The sequence below is a fragment of the Cebus imitator genome, unplaced genomic scaffold (assembly GCF_001604975.1).
Source record: "Cebus imitator isolate Cc_AM_T3 unplaced genomic scaffold, Cebus_imitator-1.0 Scaffold387, whole genome shotgun sequence".
Classification (NCBI taxonomy): Eukaryota; Metazoa; Chordata; class Mammalia; order Primates; family Cebidae; genus Cebus; species Cebus imitator.
In genome coordinates this window covers 1,011,225-1,027,867 of record NW_016107702.1, presented here as the reverse complement: position 1 = coordinate 1,027,867, position 16,643 = coordinate 1,011,225, and the positions used below count along the sequence as shown (strand labels likewise).

Genomic DNA, 16,643 nt, shown 5'->3' with positions numbered 1-16,643 from the left:
CTCAGCTCCTAAGGCATGTTGAGAGAACAAGAGAGAGGCCAAAGCTGTATTACTTTTTATGACTTAGCCCTTAGAAGTTATAGTTTCACTTCTCAAGCAATCTGTTGATTAGAAGTGAGTCACAGCCTGAACAACATAGCTAGACCCTGCCTAACAACAAAAAAAAATTTTTTTAATTAACTGAGTGTGATGGTGCGCACCTGGAGTCCTAGCTACTTAAGAGACTGAGGCAGGAGGATCACCTGAACCCAGGAGTTCAAGGCTGCAGTGAGCTATGATCCCACCACTGCACTCCAGTGAAAGACCCCATCTCTAAAAAAAGTGAGTCACAAAGTCCAGTTCAGAGTCAAGAAGAGGAAAAATAGACTCCACTTCCTCATTGGAGGGATGTTTAAGAATTTGCAGATATTTTTCTTTTCATTTTTTTTTTTTTTTTTTTGAGACAGGGTTGTTACCCAGCCTGGAGTGCAGTGACTCAATCATGGCTCACTGCAGCCTCAACCTCCTGCGCTCAGATAATCCTTCCATCTTAGCCCCCTGAATAGCTGAGACTACAGGCACATGCCAACACACTTGGCTAATTTTTAAATTTTTTATAAAGATGGAGTCTTGCTGTGTTACCCAGGCTGGTCTTGAACTCCTGGGCTCAAGTGATCCTCCTGCTTCGGTCCAGACATTTTTTAAACCACACATACTCCAAATCTTTTCCTTTGGATTTGAAAAGTGATTGAGCTTCCTTTGTTTCTTGGCAGGTGTTACATCCTGGCAAATGAACTGAGTTTCCATATGTATTCCAGAAAACAGTAGTTAATGACAAAAGCTAACATTCATTGAGGGCTTACTAAATGTCAATCATTATTCTAAGTCCCTAAGTTCTCTATCCTGTTTGAATTGTGTTTCACTTGATATCTAAATAAGATGTCCGAAATCCCCATTCAATGCACTGTGGAAAGGCCCAGAGCCCTCTGCAATATCTGTTTTCAGGGGCCTATATTTTTCCAGAGAAAGTCCACAACTGAAATCTGCTCCATGGCTCCTTCCTCTGTGGTCCTGTTTTCACACTGCTTCTGCTCTAGAAATACTCCCCCATTTCTTACCCCCAGATTATCACCAACATACATACTGAAGATTACTTACATCAAATGTAGGAATCAACTCCCAAGTCTAAGTTCACACATAGCTATTTCTAGGAATTAATTTATCAGCCATTTCCTGTCCAAACGATTTAACAGTTAACATGGAGAGTTCCCCCCACCTGACTCCCCCGCTTGAGATCAGAAGTCATAAGTTGGTGGCCACCAAACTGAAGCCTGCCCCGAGACCTGCTTTTGAAAAATTCAAGTTAGATGCTAACATTTTAAAAGTGTGAGTTTTCATATAAAACCTCAGATTTAAAGCTCCTTTTTGGGAAAACAAACAAACAAACAAACAAAAACAGATGGTTTGCCATCAGCTGCGACCAAAGGTCCTGGCTCCAGTTCACTGAAATTTCCATTTGGCTCACTTTGCTCATTGGCATCCCAGCCCCTCTAGACATTTGTGTTTGCAGCCCTTTGCCCTGAGATCCACCTCCTCTGATCACCCCCTTCCCTGTGTTCCCAGGCCCCTACTGCTTCTCTTTAAGCCACCCATATAAACTCAAAATTTCGTCACTTTATTATACTAAATAATTTAACTTTCTCTAAGTATCTTGCATACACATCTAGTTACCTAGCCCAGGTTTGACTGCAAACTTTTCCTATAAAGAGCCAGAGAGTAAATAGTTTAGGTTATATAGGCCATATGGTCTCAGTTACAACTACTCAATTCTGCCATCCTAAACCAGAAGCAGCTGTTAGGGAAATATAATTAAAAACCAAATCTCCTGCTGACCCAGAAAACCTCTCCACAAAGCAGAAGAAAAAGAAAATAATTTTATTATTGAATAAGTATTAAACCAAAATGTGATGCTTATCACAGGCAATCCACTGAAAAGGTTTCAAAGACAGAAAGAAATCTCACCTTTTTACATAGTCCAGTAGATACACCCCATTACACGCATGTTCTCAATTGATAACTAATCCTCAGGTAAAAAGAGGACTTGACAATACCATTTGTCACACATAGGTCACCCTAAACCACCTGGTAACTGGAATGGCCACCGGTGTTAGCTAATTGTCTTTATCCAAAGAAATAATAAAATTTCTCATATCTCTATGAAGTAAGTAGTTATGATTTGGAGCCAGATGCCAGCTGAAGTCAGGCTCCTGCCCTCCCATGGAAACTGGGAGATGGGGCACCATCTTCCTTGATGATTACATTTCAAAGAGATGGCTCCCAGGTTTTTGAGAAAACATTCCTGTGTTGTAAAACTGGCAAGAGGCTTTTAACAAAGGCTTCAAAAAATATTTTTATACATCTCAAAACGGCAGAAAGAGAATTAACAATTACAGATTTTCAAAACTAAAAATGGGAGGAGAATTTCCTATTCTCTTGTGCACCTGAATTAGATTTTAAATTTTTGACTCATATTCACCCATATGCAGCCATAGCATGTACATAAACAAGTGCGTATAGCTATGTTTCAGTACAACTCTGTTATGGACACAGAAACTGAATTTCCTTTTTTTTTTTTGAGACAGAGTCTTGTTCTGTCACCCAGGCTATAGTGCAGTAGTGGCTCGATCTCTGCTCACTACAAACTCCACCTCCCAGATTCAAGCAATTCTCCTGCCTCCGCCTCCAAATAGCTGGGACCACAGGCTAATGCCACCACACCCGGCCGATTTTTGTATGTTTAGTAGAGATGGGGTTTTGTCATGTTGGCCAAGCTGATCTCATGTTACTGAACTCAGGTGACCTGCCCACCTCAGCCTCCCAAAGTGCTGGGGTTGTGTGAACCACCACGCCCAGCCTGGCCTTTTATCTTTCAATCAAATATAGATTCAACAAAATTCCTATAACTAGATAGAAACACTGTCATCTGTCCATCTGTGCAGCTTAGGAAGGCAGCAAAAAACTGTATCTTTATAAGCCAATTCAATGCCCTGCAAAGATAATCTCATTATAGCAATATTAAAGTTTTTAAAAAATCTAATGTTTTTAACAACTTGACAGAATAATTCACTATGAGTCTGTTGATCTTAACCCAGCTGGAAACATTTCCTCGGCCTGACCTTTCCTCACTTTGCTTATGTATATTCATGGTTCTGTTATCGTCGTAATGGGTATATATGTTCACTTTGGTATTCTTCCTTTTGTGTAACATGATTTATCCAAATATTTTCTGTTTTCTATACCATGTTTATATTCATCATTTTTAGTATATCACTAGAGTATATCATTTTGATATGCCATAGTTAGCTTCTTTCTATATATCTGTATTGTTGGGCTCTTAGCTTTATTCCAATGTTTTACTATCATAAAATAAACATTATATATACATATACTTTTTATTAAACATTATTTCCTCAGGATAAATTATATTACTTGGTCAGGGGTTAGGCATATTTATGATTCTTTCAATAAAATACCATTTTGCCTTTCAGGAAGACTGAATCAATTTACACTGCTATCATTAATGCATGAGCATATCTGCCTCCCGAAGCCTTGCAGGCTTTGGCTTTTATCACTTTTTTAAAGTTTTTCTAATTTTTTTTAAGGCACAAAATGAAACTTCACAGTAGGTTTAATTTGCAGTTATTTTACCAACAAGGTTGACTGAATAGTTTTAAAATTATGATTTGCTGACAGTGTTTCTTCTTGTATGAACTGTTTTTTAATCCTTTGTTTAATAGACACTTGGTATTGTTACCTATTTATATGCATTCTTCATACTTTTTAGTTATTGAACGTTTGTCTTTATGTGCAAACCTTTTCTCCAGTCTTCTGAATTTTTAAATTTCAGCTTTATTGGTATTCATTCCATCAAAGATAAAACTATCTAAGTAATGAACCTATCTTTTTTCCATTTGTATTCCAACAACAATCAGAAAGTGATTTCCCCTAGTGCTAGTCTTTTATATGTGTGTATTTATTTTAATATATGTGTGTAAAAATATGTGTAAAACATATTTTTAAAATACTATGTAAAAAAACTACATATTATAAAACATTATTACACATTTTTTTACATGTTTTATGTAAAAAATTATATGTGTAAAAATACATAATATATATGTGTTTTTATTTTAAAAGTATTTAACTCCCAATTTACCTGGATTTTTTTTTTTTTTTTTTTTTTTTTTCTGATTGTAGTGGAAAGTATGGGTCTTTTTAATATTCTCATTATGGATATTTCTGTCTTCCAAGGGTTTCAAATTGATTACCAGTACATTTAATGTCTGCTAGGACAAAATGACTCTTTTTGACTCTGAAATACCCTTTGATGTTCTTGCCCATTTATTTTTTCCATATACAATAAAAATTATATTAATTTTATAAAGCATCTTGTTTCTAATTGGTGGCTGGCCACCTGAATCCTCTACGCACTGTGATGAGTTGAGGTTGAGTTGCATCCCTGGTAAGACTCAATATGCATCAACTTTACTTCTGCTTCTTCAGGATTTTCAGCAGAAATCCTGCTGCATTCTCCATGCTCTTCCACATGGTGGGTCCTGAATTCTAATCTTTTTCTTCACAAGACTGCTGAAGTCTCTGTTCTGCTTCAGAGGTTTTCTCCTTCTGTGTTTAGACGCTACCTTGTGCATCCCTGGAATTTAATAGATGTCCTGTGGAGACCTTCCAAGTCTCCTCCCATACCCCGGCTGGACTCTGGCTCCCAGCAGCGGTCTTCCATGGGTATAAGGCCTGGGGTTATCAGTCTCCCACCCAAGCACAGAATCAGCAAATGACCCCTGGGCACAGTGCCTGCAGAACTCAGCTCTCCCTAGCTGTGCTTCTCTCTCTGGAGTTTCAGTTCCTTCAGTTCTTGCTAACTAAGAAGCCCTTTTCTGCCTTAAAATAGGTGCCTTCTCTATTTTGTTCTAATTTTCTGTTTATTTTAGGTGGGAACACACTTTGTTACTAGCTAATTCATCTCACTTGGAAACATAGGTTTATTTCACCTTAAACATTTTCTCCTACTTTCTTATATTTTAAAAGCAAAAAGTCTTATTTCTGTTTGACATATTTCTCAGGAAAGCCTATCCTGACTTCTCAGACTCAGTTAAGTAGTACATTTTACAGCATTCTCTACCTCTTTTTAGATGTTTATTAAAATTTTAGTTATTTAATTCTGTAATTTTTTTTAATGTTTCTACTTTTTATTTTTTTGAGACAGAGTCTTGCTTTGTCACCCAGGCTGGAGTACAGTGGTGTGATCTTGGCTCACTGCAACCTCTGTCTCCAGGGTACAAGTGATTCTCCTGCCTTAGCCTCCCAAGTAGCTGGGACGATAGGCATGCACCACCACGCTCAGCTAATTTTTGTATTTTTAGTAGAGATGGGGTTTCACCAGGCTGGTCTCGAGCTCCTGACCTCAAGTGATCCTTCCGCCTCGACCTCCCACAGTGCTGGGATTACAAGCATGAGCCACTGCCCCAGCCTATTATTTCAGTTTAAATATGAGGAATTAAGCCTCTTAGTGTAAGTGACTTGCCCAGGTTTACCCAGTTAGCACATTATGTTAGTTCTAAAGTCAGGACTGATCCCTCCAAGTTTACCAATGCTAGGCCAGGACTACATGATGCCAACTCTTGATATTCTAAAATAAATTTTCTTTCTTTCTCTTTTTTGATTTCTAATTTTTTTTGTACTTAATCTCTTGAATTTTTACTCTGTTAGGGACCGAATTGCGTTACCATAACAGAATAAAATTAGAGTAACTCTGTGAATTTAGTTGCAAGATTCCCTTTCTATGTTTACTAACATGGTGAAGACCAAAGCAAGGATATGTAATAATTTGATCAATTAAGCTTGTAAAGTGTATGTACTATAAAGCATGTTTACTAAAAGAAACTGTATTTGTTCTAGGGAAGTATTTAGAAGAAGTTGAATTTGTTCATACTAGCTATGAATGATCTCACCATTTCCAGTGTGGTGGGTTATCTGTGATCGCAGATATGCTGGAGGGAAGGGATGGATCTGAAAGGCTACCATCAGTAGGAGGAATAAAACTTGTTCTGTGTCCTTCAGGAGTCTGCACAGTGATCAGCAGGTAATAGACACAGAGAAACTGATTTCAACTTTTGAGAAAAAAGTTTTCCAGTAAATAACGCTGTCCCACAGTGGAATAGGTTCCCTCAAGATGTTGAGTGCTGGAAGTGATCAAGCAGAGGCCAGAGAGCTTCATGCCTGGGAGCAGGGGAAGATTGGAGGAGAAGGTCGAGGGCTATCTGTAATCACAGATAACCTGCCGCACTCTAAATGAATTTGTAAACCTTGTGTTCAATTAATACATTACCATTTTTACTATGAGGAATTTGAGTAGCTATCTACTATTGGTGCAGAAAAAAATGAAAATATTTCCTCTGATTCATCCAAGCAGAGTGTGTGTCCTTTTTTTCCACAAGTGAGAGAAGGAATTGAAAGGAAAAAAAGGAACAAGAAGGAGAATAATGGTAAGAAAAGCAATGAGAAGATATTTGAAAAGCCTTCTGTGAAAGTAAGTTCCAGCTGCCAGTCCAGAATTAGAGCTCACGGTCTCTGGTCTCAGATACCATTTGCCTGAACTCTAAAGGTCCAGAGAAAAGCGATGCATTTCTTCAGTAATTAGCAGTTTGACAAGACTTCCAATTTTGATACTAAGTTGAAACAGTTAGTTCTTAGGCTAGAAGTAGAGACCATTCTAGCTATATGGGGAGAAAACATGAAGCCAAGTGGCAAGGAGATGGACTTAAAGGATGGAAAGATATTCAGCTTCAGACTGATGGAAAGTAGAATTTCTAAATAACTATAATTATTTATTGGTTTATAGTTTGTTCCTCAAGAAAGCATCAGAACTTTAATAACATGGGTATACTGTACTCAAAACTTGTGTGTCTTACTCCTGAAGTAAGAGCACAGCTAAATAAACTGAGGAACAACGTCCTTTAGTAATAACATTGGAGGAGGCAGCAAGTCTGCAGTGGACACTGTAAATAAGAGCCCACCTAACCTAAGTAAAATGGTCTTTTCTTTTTGAGATAGTGTTTTGCTCTGTGATCCAGGCTGGACTGAAGTGGGAAGAGCATGGCTCACTGCAGCCTCAACCCCCTGGTCCAAGCGATCCTCCCACCACAGCCTCCCAAGTAGCTGGGACCACAGGCATGCACCACCATGCTGGGCTAATTTTTTTTTTTTTGTAGAATAAAAATAGACAGGGTCTCCCTATGTTGCCCAGGCTAGGAGTCCTTTCCTGTTCTAACATGGCTCACTAGAATTCTGCACTGGGACTAAGAGCCAAGGTCCAGGCAGTAACTGCATTACTTAACCTTGCTTTGTTCTCTGGGACTGTATTTCCTTCAGGTATCCTACAAATTGCAGCAATAGAGCATTTTAACTGCCTTTTGAAGGTACATTAGGATCTTTACATCTCATATTCTAACCTCATATTTATCAAGAAATATAGGTGCCTTATTTTGACATGACATATAGGTAGAAACATGCAATGAAATACTATGCGACCATTAAAAATGATACATAAAATATTTAATGACATGAGGAAAATGATACACTGCAAAATAAAACTGATTATTAAACTATAAGATGATCACAGTTTTTAAAACTATAATTCTATGTACATAAAAATAAGGAAAAGATACAAAACAGAATAACTCAGCCATTAAAATTGTGTTTGCAGAAAAAATAACACCACAAGAGAACAACTTGTAATGTTAAATGAAAAATAATAGAAATAATATTATATGATTCATGACTGCACAAAATGTGATTTTGACTTTGTTGAATTTGGATGGAGAAGAAACTGGAAGGGAGAACATGAGAAATTGGCAGTGGTTTTCCCTTAGTGCTGAAATTACGAGTGAGTTTGGTGAGTTATTTTTCTTTATACTCTTCTGTCCTCTTTAAATGTGCATGCAATTTATTTATAATAATGTAAATACTTCTTAAATGTCTATAACTCTTCAAAAGCGATGCTTCAGGAGAAATGAGCTGTTAAGCATTTTAAGAATTTACGTGATTCTAATATACTGGAGGGAAGGGATGGATCTGAAAGGCTACCATCAGTAGGAGGAATAAAACTTATTCTGTGTCCTCCATAGGTCTGGACAGTGATCAGTAGGTAATATACACAGAGGAACTGATTTCAACTTTTGAAAAAAAAGTTTTCCAGTAAATAATGCTGTCCCACAGTGGGATAGGTTCCATCAAGATGCTGAGTGCTGAAAGTGATCAAGCAGAGGTTAGAGGGCTTCTTGCCTGGGAGCAGGGGAAGGCTGGGGGAGAAGGACAAGAGGACAGTGGGGTAGGGGACCTCTAATATCATTTTTACTGCTAACATTCTATTTGTGCATTCATTTGCTCAATCATACAACTTCCAAGATGGCCCCCAATGAGCCCTGCCAGTGTGTATTCATGCCCTTGTGCAATTCCCTCCCGGATTGAACAAGTTGATCCAAGTAATCAATAGGATACTTCAGAAAACATGGTGTATTGTTGAGAAACATTAAGTTTACCCTCCCCCAATGAAGTTACTTTTAGTTTGTTATTAGTGGTAGGTGGGTAATAACTGCCTACCTGGTATATTCCTGAGTTACGTGAATATGTAAAACACCTGTGTATTAATAAGAATCACCTGTCAAAGAGCAAAAGAGTGAATGAAGCTTTGCTCAGGGCCTTCAGTCCTAGAAAGCTGTCAGCCCCATAGACTGTCAGGCTGTTGGTCCCCAGGATAGGTCCATCTTGTTGTGTTATCTGAGTGTCTGCCTCTCAAATACCTTCAGCCTGCCTGGGTGGGGGTCTCCAGACCGAGCTTGTTCTCAGTAGTGTATGACTTCAGTCATAAAGACTTGGTGGCTTCTGCCTTGCTCTCCTGAGTTGCTCACTGTGGAGTAAGCCAGCTGTTGTGTCATGAGGACACTCAAGCAGCCTGTGGAGAGGCACTGAGGACTGCCAGTACCCAGCAGAAATGTGCAGGTATGTGAGTGATTCACCTTGGAAATAGACCCCCAGCCCAGACAAGCCTTCAGATGACCGCATCCCTTCACATCTTGTCTGTAACTTCAGAGACACCCTAGCAGACCTGAATTCCTGATCCACAAAGATTGTGTGGGATTAAGTCACTAAAATTGGGAGTCATTTTTACATAGCAATAGATAATGCAATACATTTTTACCTGAAATGTAAACAGGGAAAATCTGTTATGATGTGTTCCATAACAGAGTTGAGGTCATATTCTGTGATTCAGTCATTTCAGCTGAACTATTGACAAGTTTATCTTAATAAGGTGAAATCCCCAGCTGTTAAAGATGTGTAACAGTAGCCTCTCCACTTAAGTAGTACAGTTTAACCTGCCACAGTTCGAGGCCTTAACATGTTCCAAGAAGAGCAATGTCATTTTGGCTTTAAGATGATGTATCTTGTTTTTTTCCTGATAGAAAAGAATAATGTGCTTTTTGTTCTCCTAGAGATTTGGTGTCTGTGAATAGTTGTAGCTATAACTGTGACATTTACCATACATTTCTCAGCTTCCACCCACCAATTTGTTCAGAAAAAAAGGTATGCTACAAATTGCAGCGATAGAGCATTTTAAAAAGGTAATTTTCAGCATGTTAGCACCTGAAAGGGAAAGTTTTATCTGCTTAAACAAGCCAAAAGCAAAGACAAAGACTGCACGTTGTTCTTACAGATGACTTAAATCATCTCTTTGATGGTGAAAATATTTTTAACACCTGAAAGTTATGAGATATTCTGGGTAAGCCTGATTATCAAAGAATACCACAAATAGCCTTGGATATAGTGTATCATCTGTCACTGAGTCAAAGAGATCTGTGGCACTGTGAGGATTCTTGGGTGGAGGGGCAACTAATTCTGCATGTCCCTGTGTGTAGACTCCAGTAAGTACTCGCACAACGTACATGTGCTTTCTCCCATTGCTGTCTGGCCTGGAGTAGGTGTCCTTGGCAGAATAACTGGCATCCACAGCAAAATAGGTTCCTTTTCCATAGGCTACAGCTGGAAAGAGAAAGACCAAAATCTTCCTAAGAATGTAAAATTACACAATACGTAGAATCAGGCCCAATCCAACAAAATTGTTTTCTAAATGCAGTTCTAGCCAGGTGTGTTGGCTCATGCCTGTAATCCCAAAACTTTGGGAGGCTGAGGCAAGAGGACTGCTTAAGGCCAGGAGTTCAATACCAGCCTGGCCAACATTATGAGACCACCCCCCCACCACCTACAAATATAAAACAAAATTATTAGCTGGGCATAGTGGCACATGCCTGTAATCCCAGCTACTCAGGGGACTGAGCAGGGGAATCATTTGAGCTCAATAGATCAAGGCTGCAGTGAGCCATGATCTAGCTGCTGCACTCCAGTCTGGGTGACAGAGTGAGACTGTCTTTAAAAAAATACTTGCCCATTAAAGTTACTTTTCATCATTTCTAAAATTCACTCCATCGTCCCTCAGAAGATTGCCAATCTCCTTTAAGGTAAAACACAGCGAGCTCTATTCTGACAATGATAATATGGCTGCCATCCATGGCTTCACGCTGCTTGGTATGAAAAGTCTGGAATTATCGTTTACCTCCTTCTGATCAGCCAGATTACTCGCTTCCTTACCATTCTTCCCAGCATAACTTCGATTAAAGCCATGCTGATTGACATGTGGCACTGAATCTGCATCTGTCCCATGGAAGAGGAGTCTCTCATTATTTGTATGGCCATTCTTGATATCCATGTGCTTTTTCTTTACCTGGTAGCTCTGCCAAAGAAACGCATTCTGTATCCTCTCAATCTGCAGATGACAAAAGGCAAAATATTTCAGAAATGACCTTGGGGCTCAGTATATTGTATTTGTTGTGGATTTAAAATAAGCAATATGAAAAAGAAGGAAGAGGAGTTGGTGAAGGAAAAGGAGAAGAAAATACAAATAGAGAGCAAATTCAGAGAGCAGGCAGCTTTCTGCCTTTAGAGAAAGATGAGCTAAAAGTATCTATTAGTATCTATGCTTTGTAATAGTGCTTGTTAGTATATATTTTAAATAACAGAATATAGTTTATATCAAAATGATTACCAGTATATTCCCTGGAATTCCTGGAGATTCACTGACATTCAAACACCTACTCAAAAATTTGTACTCATTTAATAGCCATTTCCTGAACTCCTTCTCATCTTGCAACCTATTCCATGTGGCGTCTCATAACAATTCTGTTATTGCTCCAATTACGGTCACAAATCACCTCATAATTGCCTAATCTTATGGCTATTTTTTCTAGACTTCTGAATAGCATGTCAAACCATGAGCCATCCTCTTCTTAAAACTGTTCTTCTTTCACTTCTTTTCAAAATATCACTCTCTACTGGTTCTCCTTCCTCCTAGGAAATGGAGTTAGCAACCATTCAGCCATCATCTACTGAACATCATTATGAATTAAGTTTGTGTTGGGTCACTGCCTTCACGGAACATTCAGTCTAATGGGGTGGGGGAAAGACAAGAAAACTAATCACTACCCCACAGACTGATAAGGGATGGTCAGGAGAACACACACGGAGCTATGAAAGTATAATAAAGGGCTCCAGCTAACCGGTGTCTGGGGAAGGAGGAGGAAATCTGAGAGAATGATGTTCTGAAAACAGAGGGAGAAGAGAGGTTGAAGAAGAATGGAGTGGGTACCTGGGCAGCTGTTGAGGAGCCAGGCCATAATAGCAGGAGGGAAAGTTGTTCTGCTCAAAGTAGTGGAGGTCTCCAGGAGAGTAATGAAGGTTTGCAATGGGGAATGTGTGAGGGGGTTGACTGGAGGAAGCAATGAAGGATTCCAGGCAGCCTGGACGGTTCAGCTGAGGCTGGGGACCATGTATTAGTAAGGATTTCATCTAGAAGCAGCGGGAGAGAAGGTAAGTTATGGGATTAATCCAATGTTGGATTAATTTTCAAAAGAAGTATGAGCCAAGAAAGCAGCAGATGTTGGGGAAACACAATTGGAATAGGGTTCTTGCACTTCTTGTACAGTCATCCCTCAATATCCACGGAGGATTGGTTCCAGAACCCCCACAGATACCAAAATCTGAGGATGCTCAAGTTCCTGATATAAAATGACATAGTACTGTATTTGTATTAATATATAATCTACACAATCCTCCCATATACTTTCAATCATCTCTAGATTTCTTATATTACCTCATACAATGTATTAATAAATGCTATGTAAATAGTTGTTATATTGTTTAGGGAATAATGACAAGAAGAAAAAGTCTGTACACATTCAGTATACTCAACCATCATAGGCCTCACCACACTTTCCATCCGAGGTTGGTTGAAATCATGGATGCAGAACCTATAGAATCAGAGGCGTGGGACTGTACTCCCAACAGCTTTTAACACCACGAGGCATCGCCTCCTTTAAATTCTGTCTTTTATGTAGGATGTCTCTATCTTCTGGTTTCCCCTTCTCAGGAATTAAGCTCATTCATTCATTCAAGTTTACTCAATACATATTGTGTCCTACTATGTGCTAGACAGCTTCCTAGGTACTGAGAATGAAGAAATGAACAAGACGTGACTCCTACCTTAAGCAGCTCACTGTCTAGTCCGGGAGCCAGGCATGTGAAATGTTATCAAAGTACCTTATAAGTGCTGTAATGTAACTGTATACTTACAAAGCACCATTTTACAAGTGCTCCAAGAGGTAAGTACACAGCTCTATGGAAGAGGTCACAAGATTTTAAATTACTAGGATGTCACACCCTGCTCTGATATACAAGTATAATGATCTACTGACAAACCCTTATACTTTACTGACTAATAGTTTTATGCAGCATAGTGGGCATTGTGGTAATCTTCTAAACATGCATTCCACCCCATTAGCAACTTCTGATTTGAGTGGGATTGGCCCTACTTATAGTTCTAGGGTGGAGTCTAATTGAGTTAAACCAATCAGGATTTCAAAATGAATCACACATTGATGGGATCTGATAGCTCAGGCCCAAGCCAACCAGAACAAGGTATTCCCTAGACACAGAGATGGTAGCAGTGGTTGGGATTCTCATCCACTAACTGTGGAACAGGACACAGTTGTCTTCTATGGGTTGTGAATGAGAAAGCAGAGACACCCTAATTGCTGCCAGCAGTTACCCAACAACTACAAGGAGAGTCCAGCCTTAAGAAAAGCTGACACTGAGGACAGCAAAGCTGGAAAGACTGGATCCAGCACACCATCAAGCCGCTGGATCAGACTTCTCCAAAGCCCATCCTACTTCGGGACTTTCCATTAATTTCCAACACAATTCTCCTTGTTTAATCAGTTTGAGTAGGTTGGTTTGTGACTTGCAACTGAAAGCATCCTAACATAAACATGTGACTTGGAATCTCCTTCATTACCGCTAAGGAATAAACCATGAGATTTCACGTCGATGGAGCTTGAGTAAGTCTAATTCCAGTTAAAATAAACATAGGAATTAAAATAAAGGAAGGAAGGGTGTTATTTAAAAAAACAGCTTTTATGTTAATTTGCCAACGTATTTAAACAGTAAATTTTAACACATCATTACCTTCTCTATTGTGTAGGAAGAACAAGTTTGGGTGAACTTGTCCTTTATGGTATTATATTCTGATTGTCCTGGGTGTAGCTGGACCATGCAAGATAGCTGATGATTCATGTCAGTCCAGTGTTCAGGAAGATTATCTGGAAAGTCAGCATTTGGTCAAAACACAACATTCATTTCCAAAGACCTCTGAAAATCAGGGCACCTCCTATGCTCTTGTCTCTCGTCATCCAACTGTGATCTTTAAAGTAGAAGCTACACATCTCACGGTTGCTTCTTTTATTATCCTCAATTGAGTAAACCCAGGTGAAGTGAACAGTCTGACACCAATGTGACACACAATATATTCATTAGTGCTCTAGCTAAAATATTTAGATAAACTTAGATCCACTATAGCTTGAAATTATAATTTTCCCAGAGAGTTCTGTAGAATTAATTTTGTAAGAAACTGATATGGAAACATGAATGTCAATTTATGGATGCTTTTGCTTTTATTAGTATTATTTAATGTAGCTCTCTTCTATTTTTTTGAAACATGATTACTCTGCTAAAAATATTTAAAGCACATTGTTCTGTACCCCATTTTATACACCAAGCAGAGAAAGCACCATGTAAAGAACATAGCAGATGTGCTAAGAGAATGCTTTCCCGTCAGGTGATCATTCTGGTTTCCTTTGCTTTTCAGTGGTTTCCTGGAACTTCTAAAACGCCCAAGCTAGATGTCAACTTGCTAAGATAGCAGAACCAGTATGAATATGGACACATTGCATTAGAAAAGTAAAAGCCCACAAAATGACACAACTCCACAGGTAAAAACCAAAGGATTTTTTCCTTACAAACAAAGCCACAGTTTACTCATTTTTAGTGAAAGATCTACCTGGCCTGAGGGAGGGATCCAGGGCACCATCTTCCTGTTAAGCAAGTCCATCCAGGGTAAGTTCTGGTGACATAGGGAGGCATCTAACCCTAATCAGTAAGCTCTTTTCAAAAGTTGTTCTGGCAAACTTTCCCACCAATAAGGGTGCGTGTTCTGAAAGCTACATTTTTTCCTTTCCCCGACACTGTCCATCTCCTTCAGGATCTTTCTGCCTAATCATTTCTAGTCGGACGCCTTACGGTCCTTTTGGATCTGCCGCTTCCTTTCCTCTGAATACAGCAGGCAAGGCTCCGAAATAAGGAAGTGAAGGTTTTTAGGGGGTCTTCTATTCCTTTCATGCCCTGAGGTTGGAGAGCAGGAAGCTATCAGGACTTGGAATCAGAAGACCAGATCAGCCTCAGCCTGTGACCAGCCATACGACATTGAACACATAACACCACTTCTGGGTGAGTGTTTAGTTTTTAATCTGTGTAATGGGAATTATAAGATCAGCTCTATCTACCACCTCAAGGGATTGTTGCAAAGTTAAAATATAATGAGTCTGAAAATGCTTTAGGGAATGCCAAGTCCTTTGTAAACATAGGGTTATTCTTAACCAATTAAGCTTGATATTTTTTACATCTCAGAGGTATTTGTACATTATTATTATTATACATTTACCCAGTCTGGAATGCAGTGGCATGATCATGGCTCACTGCAGCCCTGACCTCCTGGGCTCAGGCAATCCTCCCACCCCAGCCTCCTCAGTAGCTGGGACTACAGGCACATGCCACCATGCCTGGCCGATTTTTTTTTAGAGATGGAGTTCTGTCATGTTGCCCACACTGGTCTCGAACTCCTGGGCTCAAGCAATCTTCCTGCCTTGGCTTGCCAAAGTGCTGGGATTATAGGCATGTGCCACAGCACCCAGCTGGTATTTGTATATTAATAGAATAAAGAATAAAGCCAAAGGTATTTTCTTGAGAGGAAAGACATTTAAATCACACCCTTAAGCTACACCAAACATTGCTATCTACTCTGTTGTCTATGTACAAAGGATAACCCTGGCTAGAAAATTTAGAGGAGAGAAAACGGAGTCCCAGGAATACTCACCCAGCATCACATGGAAGGTCATTATCAAACTCAGGAGCACTGTTGACTTGCAGCCCAGGGCTTCACAGAAAATAGCATGATAATTACCCTTTTAAGTGTTTCCATGTGCTAGGCATTTTCCTGAGCCCTATTCTTATACAGCTTTTAGAAAAGATGAGTGTTTTTTAAAACAGGGGTCCCCAAGTCCCAGGCCACAGACTGGCACCAGTCTGTAACCTGTCAGGAAGCAGTCTGCACAGCAGGAGCTGAGCGTCGGGCAAGGGAGCAAAGCTTCATCTGTATTAACAGCTGCTCCCCATCATTCTCACTACCACCTGAGCTCACTGTCTGTCAGATCAGCAGCAGCATTCGATTCTCATAGGAGCTCAAACCCTATTGCGTACTGTGCATACAAGGGACCTAGGCTATGCACTCCTAATGAGAATCTAATGCTTGATAATCTGTCACTGTCTCCCATCACCCAAGATGGGACCTTCTAGCTGCAGGAAAACAAGCTCAGAGCTCCCACCAATTCTACATTGTGGTAAGTTGTATAATTATTTCATGATCTATTACAATGTAATAATGAAAATAAGGTGGGCAATAAATATAATGCACTCGGATCATCCTGAAACCATCCCCCGTCACAACACAGTCCGTGGAAAACTTGTCTTACATAAAACTGGTCCCTGGTGCTCAAAAGGTTGGGGACTACTGTTTTAAAAGATAAGCTCTACTTTCAAATTCCTGGTGGTTCAGGATAAATATCCTCACCTGTGGGGATGGTTTTTTTTAAAAACCAAGATCCCGGCCGGGCCCGTTGGCTTACTCCTGTAATCCCAGCACTTTGGGAGGCCAAGGAGGGCAGATCATTTGAGGTCAGGAATTCGAGACCAGCCTTGCCAACATAGTGAAACCCTGTCTCTACTAAAAATACAAAAATTAGCCGGGCATGGTGGCTCACACATGTAATTCCAGCTACTCAGGAGGCTGAGGCAAGAGAATTGCTTGAACCTGGGAGGCAGAGGTTGCAGCGAGCCAAAATTGTGCCACCGCACTCCAGCCTGGGTGACAG

At 39.7% G+C, this 16,643-nt stretch overlaps 1 protein-coding gene across 6 annotated transcripts in view; it reads right to left on the bottom strand.

Moving 5' to 3' along the window:
• Positions 1-7,095: 7,095 nt before the first annotated feature.
• Positions 7,096-16,643, bottom strand: part of PARP15 (poly(ADP-ribose) polymerase family member 15) — a 44,976-nt gene continuing 35,428 nt past the window's right edge. For all 6 annotated transcript variants that reach the window (XM_037731232.1, XM_017508185.2, XM_037731231.1 and 3 more), the window contains 3 exons: positions 13,627-13,760; positions 10,699-10,873; positions 7,096-10,092 (listed from right to left, as the gene is read on the bottom strand). In XM_037731232.1, the coding sequence (XP_037587160.1) occupies positions 9,803-10,092; positions 10,699-10,873; positions 13,627-13,760 (599 nt within the window). In that variant the 3' untranslated portion in view covers positions 7,096-9,802. The remainder of the gene's footprint in view (positions 10,093-10,698; positions 10,874-13,626; positions 13,761-16,643) is intronic.